Raw genomic sequence first — 14,022 nt, forward strand, 5'->3', positions numbered from 1 at the left:
AAGTAAGTTATCTAGTTCAAACAGCGCCGTTTCCTGACCTGTGCCAACTAGGTCTTTGTGTAAACAGCTAAGGGATCAGCATACTGAACTCATTATTCTGAAGCACTGATGTGTAGCAAGAAATGAGTTTCCTTTGCCTCGTTTCAAAATATTAAGAGAGTGACACTGACCCTACTACTGTATTCTAGTTGCTGTGGTGACGCCCGGGATGGGGAACAAATCTGCGGACGATGATGTCGCTAGTTTTGTCATCGTTTCCTGGGGTCGCACCAAAGGGCTTTTGCAAGAATCTCCGTGTGCCTCCTCCACTCCAGATAGACTTTGGGCTATTCTTCGGAGAGAGCTTCGGGGATATTTAGTGTCACGGAATCCGAAAGCTTTTTCTTTTTCTTTCTTTTTAATTTGCCCAGGAACCGCAGTATGGCCACAGACAGATGCAAAAGTTGGCCAAACATCCTGGGGCCATTACATCGGACTTAGAGGTGACCTCACGTACAATAATCAGGTGAATAAGGGCGTCACGGTAACGTCGTTTAGGAAACTTCCTGGGAGAAGAAAAATGGAAGGAAGCAAAAAAGAACCGATACCACATCTGAATAATAACTCATCGAGATTCAAGGCAAAAAAAAAAAAAAAAATCCATTCTCGTCTCATTGATTTGTGACGACGGTTGAATGCCGCCCTCAGCTATTACTTGGAAATGATTCTATTTACTTTCTAGATCTCATTCACCTCCCCGCTGAACCCACAATTTCTAAACCTTGCTTCATTTTGTGCAAATCACAACTTCAGGGTAGATCTGGTGTGTGCCACCCTTGCTATTTTTGAACGTTAATAGCCTAGTCCTCTTCGCAAATGAGGACTTTTTTGAAAAATCAGAAGTACTTCGCGCAAATCCTTAGTAGCCGCTCTTCTGCACGTAACTCTTTAGACCCGGGCATCTTGCGGGCAGACGGTTTTGAATGTTCCGGCAGAGTCAGCATGAAACTCTCTACCACAGCACAGACTTTGCCACATATTTATACTAGTCCAACATAAATACGTCAATAAAATCAACAGAACTTAGCACACGGGCTCAACTGCATTATACTGTTCAAACGCAATAAATTTGGCTTCCTCCTGAACGCGTTCGGTCGTAACTCCGGACCGAAATAGAACTTCCAGCTGCACTGAGATTAATGGGATGAAATGTGTCAGGATAAATGAAATACCTGCTAATACTGTCCTAAGACTTATCTGTAAAATCTGTGGCTTTTGCCATGTATATTCATTCCCAAGTCCGGTAAGCTTCAATATGGTTCTTACTGATGAATCACTCTGCTCAATCGATAAGGACGGAGATCTAGAACCCTTAGGCACCAGATGCCATGGCTAGGTGACACTTGACAGGATTGGTTGAGCACCAGGAAGTTTTCTCATTTCCGTAACTTTGCGCCCCCAATCACTTCTTTACTGCCCCCCTTCTCTGTTTGGTCCCATTTTTCCTTCCTCTCCTTCCTGATTCAGAACGTCAGTGGTTTTCAACCTCTGAGATACAACCTATCAGTCACTCACCAAGTCAACTGAACAGGCCACGGCCAGCAATTTTTTTAAATAAACAGCAATAGGATATTTCAGGGTGCATGGCTCTGACCGGGGTAATATGGTTGCAGAAACTCTGGTCTCAACCCCTAACCGCGTCTTGGGTCATGAAGGAAAATACACATCTTCATGAAGAACAGCACCAGTACGCATTGCCTGCCTCTACTGGTGGTACTTGGGGCATAAGAGACGGGAGGCTGCAGGGTATAGTAGATCGCAAAGCAGGGTGTCAGGGAGCCTGGGATCTTGCTCTCGCTCCGTTGCTAGGTTGTAACGCATATTATGTTCCTTCAATTTGTTTGTTAAGTAAGTGTAAGGTGTTTATACACGCAAATATAACATATGTTATTATATAATTATATAGTACTATGTGATATATAATATATATTATATATGTGCACGTATATATACGTGTTCACATATACGCGGCATCGCGGTGCTCCTGAAAAGTGGCAGAAGCCGGGGATGCTTTTAAACCTCTCATGTTACACGTGACAACCTCCCATGACCCATGATTATCTGGTCCAAAATGTCAACAGTGTTGAGGTGGACAGACCCTGATATATACATATACCATACACACATATACATGTATGCATACGAATATCCGACCCTTTGGAAGAATTTCGGGAAAAGATGGAATGGTTTTAAGTTTCCATTTCAGTGTTTGACTTACATAGGTCCAACTAGAATCATAAATAGCCTTCTAACCCTGATTCTATTATCCGATTTAAATCAAAATGGTGGTTTCTCCCTAAAATCACTGTGTGGGATAATTCACTCATTTTAAGAAGTGAGTTTAGGAATCCCTCATTTTGATTTCCCCTCACATATATGTACCACTTCACAAGTTTCAAGGGCTTTTGTACAAATCCCATTCTTACTGACGCCACGTGGAAGGTTCTAGTGCCCAGTTTTTACACATGGGAAAACAGACAGGTGCCTGCTCAGGCCCCCTCCCCCCCCGTAAGTAAGAGGCAGAGGTGGGATCTGAACCCAGGTCTCTAAGGGGTTCGATGTGCGCTTGAATAAGAGACAAACTACTCAGGTCCTGGCCCAGCACTTTTCCAGCCCAGCCAACATGCCTGCCAAGATCATCAAAATAATGGACTTGAATTTAAAAATATCCACACTTTCAATAGCATCACAGAAGCAAAGTCTACAATATCCTCTAAACCATAATTACTGGTATTAACGGCGTGTTCTCTGAGTTGCAATTCTTACTTTAGGAATTTGTCTCTGAACTCGTCTTTGAAACCTTTGATTCAAAAGAGATCGTATTCTCTGAGAAGATCTCACATCTGTCTTAGAATTACTGACTCTGCATGAGGTTTCTACTTTGTCTTTTTCTGGTTTATTTTGTTGGAGTTTTCCAGCTCTGGACAGGTGCGGAGAAGGTGTAGAAACGACGTTCTCAAACTACGTGCCACCTAGTAATTGGGCAACATTCGCATCATCTTAGAAATGTATGCACACGTTTGTGTTTTAATTCATCCTAGGTGCAACTTCTGATTTCCCCCCCTAATCTTAGAGCGAAATGATAAAAACCGCAGCAAAGTGTGATTTTTCTCTCTCTACCCCCCTCCTCACATTGCCATCGGGGATCTCCAAGCCCATTGGTGATATGAACTGATCAACAGAGAACGGCTCACAGATACATTTACAATGCTACTACACCAAAGAATTAACAAGGCCACTTTCATTCATTAACATAGGTACATGAATATGCATGTCTTTGATATTCAGTTATATCAGGAAATTTTCCCCTAACACAGAAACTTTTAGAAAAGGCAACTTAAAGAAACTCTCAAATAAAATTGATACATTTAAAACTCACTCACTTTAAGCTCTCTTCTACTGTAATTATCTGTGCAACAGCCCTCACAGAAAGTTCTGTGTTGCACATCGTTTTGTCTGTGCGTGCGTTCACGACGCCCTGCGAAACAGCTACCCACCTACTTGAAATTTATATGCTGACAAAAAGAAGTCGGCTCTTTCCCCTTTTTATCTCACCATTGGTGTGGTCCCGGGTGGAAAGACAGGCTGCTAAATGCTTTGCGGAGGACTGGTAAACACATCAGCCTTGCGTCCAAGCCTAATTAAAATTGACGCATGCCATATTTTACATGTTTTTACCCGATCAAAATAAAATGTCGGTCTGTATCATTGATGCTGTGTTCCTCCTCTAATCTGTATACAAGTTACGGCTTTTGTGTGCGTGTTCCCTTTGGCTAGAGACACACGACCCTTCTCAGTAAACTGTCTCCTTTCTCCAGCATGACTGTCTCATTATTTCTGCCTTTGAATAGCCTCTTAGCTCTGTGTTTTGTGGTTGTTTATAGCACCCATTAAATAACTACAAGAAAAGATGACACAGTCAGAAATGAGGTAAAGACACAGAGGAAACAGCATTAACTTTTCCTAGTTAGGAATAATATGCCCAGACCACTGCTCGAGTCTGTAGCAAACAGCGTAGTTATTAGTGTTGTGCCCAAGCAAGGATATTGATAAAAAGGGGCAATGTTTCCGAATACGTAACTGTCAACAGTCTGCCCATGTGCACATGCGAGAACTGTGTTATTCTAGAATTGCTTAGCCGAATGGCAGGGAAACCTCAAGAAGTCTTTTTCAGGAATGAAGTAAAAGGACCAAGAACGATCCTTAAAACCTCAGAGATAAGATTATAAAAGATAATTCTTTGGGCTGTTCCTAAAGTAAACTTTGCATATATTCACAGTAGAAGATTACCAGTCATTTTGAAAAGGCCCCGCGTGGTCTCCTTGGAAAACCATTATGAAAAGAAAGCCACGAAGAGAGGGAAGAAGCAGAAAGAATTCCCCAGGGTAAGTAAGGACAAGAATGAGGTGGAAATCGGTGCTGTGGGAACCTGGCTTCAGGGTACAGGAAATAACCTTGAAAACCCACAAACCCCAATGCAGGATCATTAGCAGGAGAGCTAATGTTTGCTCTCCTTTCGTGCCCCTCTCATCGCCCCCCTCCTTTTCCATCCTCAAACTGGTGCAGATTCTGAACAATGGGGGTTTTACAGACTCTGGAGGGGGTATGGGAAGGACGGGGACGGGGCGGGGGGGGGGGCGTTAATGAAGGCCCCTGGCCTGCAGGATTGAGGGGGAAATGCCTTAGTGCCATCCGAATAAACTGCCAATCCCTGACTGAAATGAACGCAACTGCAACTTTATCCCGAATACCCCGGGCGAGGGGAGAGGCCGTGGGGGAAGCAGCTTTGAGGGGAAACCGCACTGGTCTGGGCGAAAACCCGCACCTCCCTCTTGAACCACAGCGACTCTTTGACTGAGCGCCTTCCTGTAGTCGAATCACAACCACCTGGACTACTAATAAGAGGGAAAAGAAAGGAGAAAAGGCAAGGGGGTGGCCAAAAGTACGCTCTAGTCGATCCAGGCAACGTCGCGAAGAATAAAAAGAATCAGATGAAAACAGACACTGGCGCGCTGCTAAGGGCTGGCTTTTGTTAACACATTTGCCCCAGTCCAGCCCGGCTCCACATTATATGGAAATTCCTTGTTTACCACCCTCGCTGGGGGGTCCTTAAAATCTGCCTGCGAACTCCAGGGACTGGGCGCTTACTAGTCAGGGGAGGCCGCCGGCCCGGGGGGCGTCCGGCCGCTCCTCCGCCGGTCGGGAACTTGCGCCCGGTGGTCTCAGTCTCCCCCGGGGTCTGGTCCCGGCCCAGTGCCATCCCCGGTTGCACTCGGCCGAGTCGGAGCCGCAGCCCACGGTAGAAGCTGCAAGGGCTGGGCAGGGCTCCAGGCGAGAGGGGCCGGGAGGCGTGAGCGGCGCTCCGCGGCGCTCGTCAGAGCGCTGGAGCGGCGGCCCCTTTGTGGGCTGCCGCATCCTCCTCCCGGGTGCGCGGCGGGGACATTTGATCCGCAGGGTGATTGATAAGTGCGGGAGAGGGGCGGCCGTCCCTACCTCCCCCTCCCGCCCCCGTTCTTCTTCCCTCCTCCCTGCCGGCTCCCGCCCCGCTTCCTGCCAGAAGCGCTGGCCGCCGGCGCGCCGCTCCAGCGGGGACCTGCCTGCCCTTGGGGGCGCCGCCCGCGCTCGCCGCCGTGCCCCCGCTCCCGGGCCGCGCCGGCTCCCGCGCCTGCCGGCCGGCCGATGCCGCGGGCGCCTCCGGGGGAAGCTGCGGGTGGCGCGCTCGCCGGGTAAGTTCTGGGCGCTCGGGAGCGCCGCGCTCGGCCCCCAGCCTTGCCCGGCCGGCTCCCCTCGTGGGGGTGGGGGATCGGGTGCGGGCGGCCCGCGGTGGCCGCCCCCGCCCGCCCGGGCTCGCTGGCTCCGAGACGGTCCGCGCGGGCGTGGTCGGGCTCCGGGCGTCGCGCGGCCGCGGGGCCACCGCCGGCCCGGTGCGAGCTGCCGCTCCCGAGGAGAACGCTCGCCGGCGCGCGGTGCCGGGCCCCGGGGCGAGGGCAGCGCGGGTGGCCGTCGCGCCTGCGGGCCCCGGCTCCGGGTACCGGGCGTCTGGCCGCCCCGGGGGAGGGCGAGGAGGGCTGGGCTAGCGGTCGGTGCCGGGTCCCCGGAGACCGGGGACTCGCCTGGCGCCCCCGGGCCGCCCGGAAGCGCCCTCCGGGAACCGCACCTGCCGAGGTGGAGGGGGGGGGCGGGTAGCGGAAGGGGGAAGAAGGGCGAGCGGGCCGCGGACACCCCTCCCCGGCAGGCCTGCGGGACTCCCGTTAACCGCCCTTCCCCCAGGCCCCAGGCCCGGCGGGCGGCCGGGCGGCGCAGGCTGTGACCCCGCCGGCAACTCCCCGCGCCCCGTGGAAGCACCGGCGACCCGAGCCAGGCTCTCTACTCGGAGGCGAGGGAGACCGAGGCGACGGAGTCCCCCGCTTGTGGCTCCGTCGCCCCAGCGACGAGAGGGGGCGTTTGCCTTATCTTAGTGTCCGTCCCTGCCTCCCGTGGGCTCCCAGTTCACCCAGGACCTTTCCGCCGCCTTAAAAGCCCGCTGTCGCCGGCAGGTGCTGCGGCGGCTCCTCCCGAGACGCGGGGCCGTTCGGAAACTTACTCAAAGTGCTTTCTCCTGCCGAGGCGGATTCGGCCTCAGTAACTGGGTTTGGGAAAGCGGCCGCGGAAGCCCGGCGACAGGCAGGAGACCGAGCAGTGGTGGGAGAGTCCACCGACCCGTGTCGGAAGCCAACCGTGGAAGGAAGATCTGTCACCCCGTCTCAGGATTCCCAGTGTCGCCCCCCCCCCCCCAACTCCAGCCAGCTTACCACCACGCTTCCTTCGCTCTATCATTTTCACGGCTTCAAGCTCTGCCAGCTGCCCCCCCCCCCATCCATCTATCCCTCTCTCTCTCTCTCTCTGAAATGTTTAATAGTCTCTGTCCATAAAGACTACTGGCAGCCTCATCAATGTCTTGAAGGAAATTACTATATTTGCTAACTACAACTCATATTTGATATTTCACTTCCAAATACTTTTTTTTTTTAAAGCACACATTTAGGTAGGCACCACTAAGTTGAGGCCGACAGCCCTTCACTAATTCACACTGAGCACTGGTGAGCTGTGGGGAAAGGTCCTGGACCAGGACTCCGAGTCCCTGGGTTCTGTTTCTAATTGTATGGATTCTTGAACTTCAGCACTCGTCCTGGTGGAGGAATGTCCTCATCTATAAAATGAATCTCATTGCAAAGGTCTTGTCCAGCTCTCACGCTGGCTTCTGCTTCAATGTAATATTAACCTAATTAATACACGTTTGTTAAATGAACGACAACGAATAAGCCATATCTCTCTAGGAACTACGTATATTTAATATTTAGCAACATGTCGAAACAAATGCCCCTTTGCTATGCAAGGAAGCTTAATCGCTCACTGCATCACTCCGCCACGGCTGGGGGGGGGCGGGGGCTCACGGGCTGCCCCTCCCCCGCTGAGGACGGCTGGGCTCCGTGTTGCCCTTTGGCACAGAGAAGGAAAACTTGAGGCCCCAGGACGACGGGATCTTCCCCGAGGCCAAGCAAGAACTACAGGATGGGGAGGGGGCGCACGACGTCTGCTCCAAGGCTCTTCCCGGAAGGAAAAGGACAGGGAGCCGTGAAAGGCTGAGAAAAACTCCGGAGGAGACTGCCAGAGAGCCACAGGTTGCCTTCCTGCCCAAGTTGAGAAACTATCCGAGCCCTTCTTGGGGAGGAGAGAGCCAGTGTGGGCCGAACAGTGAGTCCCAGGACCCGAGCGGAGCAGGGAGGTGGGAGGGGAGACGCGGGGGGGTTTCCATCCTGGGCGGCTCATTCCGCCTGTGGGGCTGTCTGTGTTCCAAATGCGGCCCGGCAATGGGATCCTGTGTCAGCTCTGCCTGCAGCGGTCAGGGAAACCAAGTGTGAGTGTTTTGTGGGACAGGCCCACCCTGGGTCGATTCACTTACCCCTCTCTTCCATCGCCCCTTTTCCCTGACTCGCCAGAGGCGCCCTGGCCCTTCCGGGCGGTAGCAGAAAACCGCATCTTGCAAATGGACCCCCACACGGGAGAGACACCCGGTTCCAGGGGACCTTAAGATCATTAAGGAGAAGCGGGATAATGGAGGCCAAAAGCCGACACCTGGCTGTTAATGGCGTGGAAAGGTTCTGTGAATCCGACCGAATGTCAGAACCGGAAGGGCCCGTACAGCCCCATCCCCTTCTGCCAACGGCGATGCGAAGTTGCAGAGAGAAGCGAGCAACCCGGCCACAGAGCTGGATCAGAACCCAGGCGCACTGGATGTCGGGCTGTCGGGCGGGACCTCTCCCCCCGTCTCCCGCGGTTCTCGGCCGCCGGCCTTCCCGCACTGCTGCCTTCGTTCTAGCTCCCCTGCCCTTGTCGCCTGCAGCTTTAGGCCCCTCCGTGGGCGCCCGCGCTGGGGCTCCCACACCCAGCCGAGCGAGGCTCAGCCTGGCAGTGTCTTTCTGACACCCACTCCTCCTTCCTGCAGGCGCAGAGCACGCATTTAAACTTCATCTTCTGGCTAACTATAAACCTCAGGGAGAGAATGGTTCTGAAGCCGCTCGTCTCTAACGCTGAGCTGGCTTTCAGAATCCAGGCGAATGTGTGTTTGGCCAGTCACGGCCCAGAAAGTACTTCTCTCAGCACTGAAACAGAGCTCTGTATGTAAGGCACAAATCCCCTCCTCGCCCTCCTACACAGGCACTGTGGAGCGGGCACACACCGCACTCCGCACCGAGAGCACGGGGGCAGGAGATCTAGGAGGCTGGCAGGCGGGCCCCAGTCCTGGAGCAAAGAGGCACATCTCCCACCCACACACACATGAGCGCGCGCGCGCGAGCGCGCGCACACACACACGCACACACACACACACACACACACACACACACACACACTCTCTCACTGGGAAGATCCGGACCTGTGCTTGGGAATTTGGAATGAGACCCTACTGGAATGGCCAGGAGGGGTAGCAGGTGGAAGAAACCACTCGGAGGGGCCACGGGCCGGAGGAGTCCCGGCGGTCGCAGCCCCTCAGCGGGGACCCCTCCTGGAGAATCCCTCTCCAGGGGCTTCGCCAGCCGCTCGCCGCCCGCCGGGCTGGAGGTGGAGTAGTTCAGAAGCAACTGACGCAGCCCGGATTCGAGCTTTGCAAAGCCGCTCGCTGGGAAGGGAAGCATCTGCCCCTCCCTCCCCCACCGCGCGCCCTCGATCCGCCGCTTGCCCCCTCCCCGCGTGACGTCACCCCAGCCCTGTCCGGGGGAGCCTGCAAAACCTCTCAAATTCAAACTGTCGGGCGCACTGCTGCCGCCGCCAGCGCATCGGAAGCGCGCGCCCAGGCTCGGCCGCCGCCGCCGCCGCCGCCGCCCGCCCGCCACCCGGGCCGGCCGGCTCCCCGACCTCCCTCCGCAACCGCACCCCCGGGTCGCCGTCGGCTCAGCCTGCAGCCGCCCCGGGCGTCCTCTCCTCCCCTGCGGCCTGCCGGATTTCGGATTTCTGCGCACCCCGCCCCCCCCCCCACCCCCAGGCAAATTAAATCCGCCGGCGGAAAGCAGGGCATCCCCCCGGAAGCGGCGTCTTCTTTTACCTTGCTCTTCTTCTCTTTCCGAAGATGCCAAACTACTGGCGGACAGCAGAGGAGAGGGGTCCCGTCTTCTCCTGATGTGTGAGTAACCCCCACCCCGCGCTGCCTTGGCGCTTCCATCCTCTCCCCCTCCCCCACCGCCAGTCCCCTGATTTTCCCACCCCCTTTTTGCGCAGTTAAAAAAAAAAAAAAGTAAAGCAATTTCTGCCGCGAGCCTAAGACGGGCGAGCCGCCCGAGAGAGATCTCTTCAAGCTACCCCAGGGGAGGAGGAGATGGGCTGGATTTAGTAGGACAACTCGATTACTAATGACTCCGTGGCTGGCTGCGACCCGCCGGGAAATCAGGTGCAGGCATGTGTGCTCCGGGACGCGCGTGTGGGTGGGCCGGGGGCGGGGGCGAGGGCGAGGAGAGAAGAAACCGCTTGGAGAAACGCAGTGATTTCATTCTGCCGTGTTGCCCACTCCCCGCGTCGTCCCTGCCTCCCACTCCGCCCCCCCGCTTTGCCATTTTAATCGGGCTTCCTTGTTTCTTTCTCCCCCGCATCCTGCTCTCTCCGGCACCCTTCCCCAAGGTTTGCCTGTAGGTACCTGAACTGACACCGACGGTGCCCAAAGATGCTGAGCGGCGTTTGGTTCGTCAGCGTGTTAACCGTGGCCGGGATCTTACACACGGAGAGCCGCAAAACTGCCAAAGACATTTGCAAGATCCGCTGCCTGTGCGAAGAGAAGGAAAACGTACTGAATATTAACTGCGAAAACAAAGGATTTACAACTGTCAGCCTGCTCCAGCCCCCCCAGTATCGAATCTACCAGCTGTTCCTCAATGGAAACCTCCTGACCCGCCTGTACCCTAACGAGTTCGTCAACTACTCCAACGCCGTGACTCTCCACCTGGGCAACAACGGGCTGCAGGAGATCCGCACCGGGGCGTTCAGCGGCCTGAAGACCCTCAAGAGACTGCACCTCAACAACAACAAGCTCGAGGTGCTGAGGGAAGACACCTTCCTCGGCCTGGAGAGCCTCGAGTACCTCCAGGCCGACTACAACTACATCAGTGCCATCGAGGCGGGGGCCTTCAGCAAACTGAATAAGCTCAAAGTGCTCATCCTGAACGACAACCTTCTGCTGTCGCTGCCCAGCAATGTGTTCCGCTTCGTCCTGCTGACCCACCTGGACCTGAGAGGCAACAGGCTGAAAGTGATGCCTTTCGCCGGCGTCCTCGAGCATATTGGAGGGATCATGGAGATCCAGCTGGAGGAAAACCCGTGGAACTGCACCTGTGACCTACTTCCTCTCAAGGCTTGGCTGGACACCATCACGGTGTTCGTGGGGGAGATCGTCTGCGAGACTCCCTTTAGACTGCACGGGAAGGATGTGACCCAACTGACCAGGCAAGACCTCTGTCCCAGAAAGAGCCCCGGGGACGCCAGTCAGAGGGGTGGCCACGCGGACACTCACGTCCAAAGGCTGTCGCCTACGGTGAATCCTGCGCTCAGCCCGACCAGGGCCCCCAAAGCCAGCCGGCCACCCAAAATGAGAAATCGCCCAACTCCCCGGGTCACTGTCTCCAAGGACAGGCAGAGCTTTGGACCCATCATGGTGTACCAGACCAAGTCCCCCGTGCCCCTCACCTGCCCCAGTAGCTGTGTCTGCACCTCTCAGAGCTCCGACAACGGCCTAAACGTCAACTGCCAGGAAAGGAAGTTCACCAACATCTCCGACCTGCAGCCCAGACCTACCAGCCCAAAGAAACTCTACCTGACGGGGAACTATCTGCAAACCGTCTACAAGACCGACCTCTCAGAATACGGTTCCCTGGATCTGCTGCACTTAGGGAACAACAGGATCGCGGTCATCCAGGAGGGCGCCTTCGCAAACCTGACCAGTTTACGCAGACTCTATCTGAACGGCAATTACCTTGAGGTGCTGTACCCTTCTATGTTTCACGGGCTGCGGAGCTTGCAGTATCTCTACTTAGAGTATAATGTCATTAAGGAGATTAAGCCGCTGACCTTCGATGCTCTGATTAACCTACAGCTACTGTTTCTCAACAACAACCTGCTGCGCTCCTTGCCCGACAACGTATTCGGGGGCACGGCCCTCACCAGGCTGAATCTGAGAAACAACCACTTTTCCCACCTGCCCGTGAAAGGGGTTCTGGACCAGCTCCCGGCGTTCATTCAGATCGACCTGCAAGAGAACCCGTGGGACTGTACCTGTGACATCATGGGGCTAAAGGACTGGACGGAACACGCCAACTCCCCCGTCGTCATCAACGAGGTGACCTGTGAATCTCCCGCCAAGCACGCAGGGGAGATACTGAAGTTTCTGGGCCGGGAGGCCATCTGTCCGGACAGCCCGAGCTTGTCAGACGGAACCGTTCTGTCAATGAATCACAACACGGACACTCCCCGGTCGCTCAGCGTGGCCCCCAGCTCCTACCCCGAACTGCACACGGAGGTTCCCCTCTCCGTCTTAATTTTAGGATTGCTTGTGGTCTTCATCTTGTCCGTCTGTTTCGGGGCCGGCTTGTTCGTCTTCGTCCTGAAACGCAGGAAGGGGGTGCCGAGCGTCCCGAGGAGTGCCAACAGCCTCGACGTGAGCTCCTTCCAGCTACAGTACGGGTCCTACAACACCGAGACTCAGGATAAGACGGACGGCCACGTCTACAACTACATCCCCCCCCCCGTGGGTCAGATGTGCCAGAACCCCATCTACATGCAGAAGGAAGGAGACCCGGTGGCCTACTACCGCAACCTGCAAGACTTCAGCTACGGCAACCTGGACGAGAAGAAGGAAGAGCCGGCCACGCTGGCCTACACTATAAGCGCCGCCGAGTTGCTGGAAAAGCCGGCCGCACCCAGAGAGCCCGAGCTGCTGTACCAGAACATCGCCGAGCGGGTCAAGGAACTTCCCAGCGCAGGACTCGCCCACTATAACTTTTGTACCTTACCGAAGAGGCAGTTCGCCCCTGCGTATGAATCTCGACGCCAAAACCAAGACAGAATCAATAAAACCGTTTTGTACGGAACTCCCAGGAAATGCTTTGTGGGGCAGTCAAAACCCGACCACCCTTTACTGCAAGCTAAGCCGCAGTCCGAACCAGACTACCTCGAAGTTCTGGAAAAACAAACTGCAATCAGTCAGCTGTGAAGGGAAACCATTTACAACCCTATGGCAGCCGAGGGTGCTGCTGCAAACTGTTGGAAGCACTACATTGGCTTTTGTGTGTGTTTGCCTTCTCCCTTCCTCGGCATCAATGGGGGACTTTGAAAATGCGTGGGGGATGGGCTGAAGCAATGATCCTGCGTTTCCAAGTTTTCCTTTAAATTATTTCTCTCTCGCTCCCCTCCCCCGCCTTTTCCCCCCCTTCTCTCCTTAGGAATCATCACGGAACACGAGTGTTTTCTACGGTGCGTTGTTTTTTGGTTTCTGGTGTTTTTTTTTTTGTTTGTTTTTTTCCGTATGTTCTATGGATGGTTTTGTTTCTTTTTTCTTCCTTTCTTTTTCCAGTGTGTGGGAATGGGAAGAGGAGATTGTAGTGAATGAAGAAAGAGGAAGCAAACTTTTCACGTTAAAAATGGATATTTGGCGTATTTTGTAGAAGATCTCCAAAGACCTTTGGAGACTATACATCCTTTTGTAAATAATGATATGTGGTATTTCTGTCTTCAGTTTCCAAGTATAGCCGCCAGGCAACACTTCTTTGTGTTAAAGTGCCTTTGCACTTTAAGTACATTACTTAAATGTTGCTGTTAGCTTTGATAAATTGGACATATTTTAATGTGTTGTATTTTTGAAATTAAAAACACTGTAAAATAGACGAAAATGTCAGCTATATGAAGTCAACGTACAGTTTGCTTGAGTTATAGAAACCAGCCTGTCATCAAATGATTCTAGTTGTAGGACTTTAGAGATTTAACTGTAAAATATTTCCTTTCTTCTGGGTTTGTTCTAAGTGATTTTATTTAAGCCAACTAAGGGGATTTAACAGTGGACTAGAGGTCAGACCGCCTCAGCCGGGATTAGTAATTCATTAATAAAATATATTTAACCCAACATCAGAGTGCATCGAACAATTAATGCCCTTCCGTAAATCATTATTTTACACTAACATGGTCAGTGTTTTAGATTATTTTCCTGATTCAGAGTGCATCACACGACTTGTAATATATCTTTTCTGCATTAAATTAGATATTTTTATATATTTAAGTGAAAGAGTGGATTTCTAACTTTTTAATTGCAATTAGTGTTTTTTCTGCCTATTGAAACCTTTTCTATAAACACGCACCAGTAGAGGCCGCCACACACCTCATTTAATAAAGACACAGGAGCCATTCAATCCCTTGAAAGAAGGAAGACTTCCAAGGTGAGGTGAAAACATCCCAAGTAACTTCTCTGCAAAT

General features: G+C 53.3%; 1 protein-coding gene across 2 annotated transcripts; it reads left to right on the forward strand.

Moving 5' to 3' along the window:
- Positions 1-5,488: 5,488 nt before the first annotated feature.
- SLITRK2 (SLIT and NTRK like family member 2) lies at positions 5,489-13,675 on the forward strand. 2 transcript variants are annotated; one of them, XM_053891939.1, is made up of 3 exons: positions 5,489-5,765; positions 9,644-9,697; positions 10,189-13,675. In XM_053891939.1, the coding sequence occupies exon 3, from the start codon at positions 10,232-10,234 to the stop codon at positions 12,767-12,769; it is 2,538 nt and encodes an 845-aa protein (XP_053747914.1). In that variant the 5' UTR covers positions 5,489-5,765; positions 9,644-9,697; positions 10,189-10,231; the 3' UTR covers positions 12,770-13,675. The 2 variants fall into 2 exon arrangements, with proteins under 2 accessions (XP_053747914.1, XP_019277105.1); XM_019421560.2 differs by lacking the exons at positions 5,489-5,765; positions 9,644-9,697 and adding an exon at positions 9,821-9,961.
- Positions 13,676-14,022: the final 347 nt, after the last annotated feature.

Source organism: Panthera pardus, unplaced genomic scaffold (genome assembly GCF_024362965.1).
Source record: "Panthera pardus isolate Hobbes unplaced genomic scaffold, ASM2436296v1 HiC_scaffold_27, whole genome shotgun sequence".
Taxonomy (NCBI): Eukaryota; Metazoa; Chordata; class Mammalia; order Carnivora; family Felidae; genus Panthera; species Panthera pardus.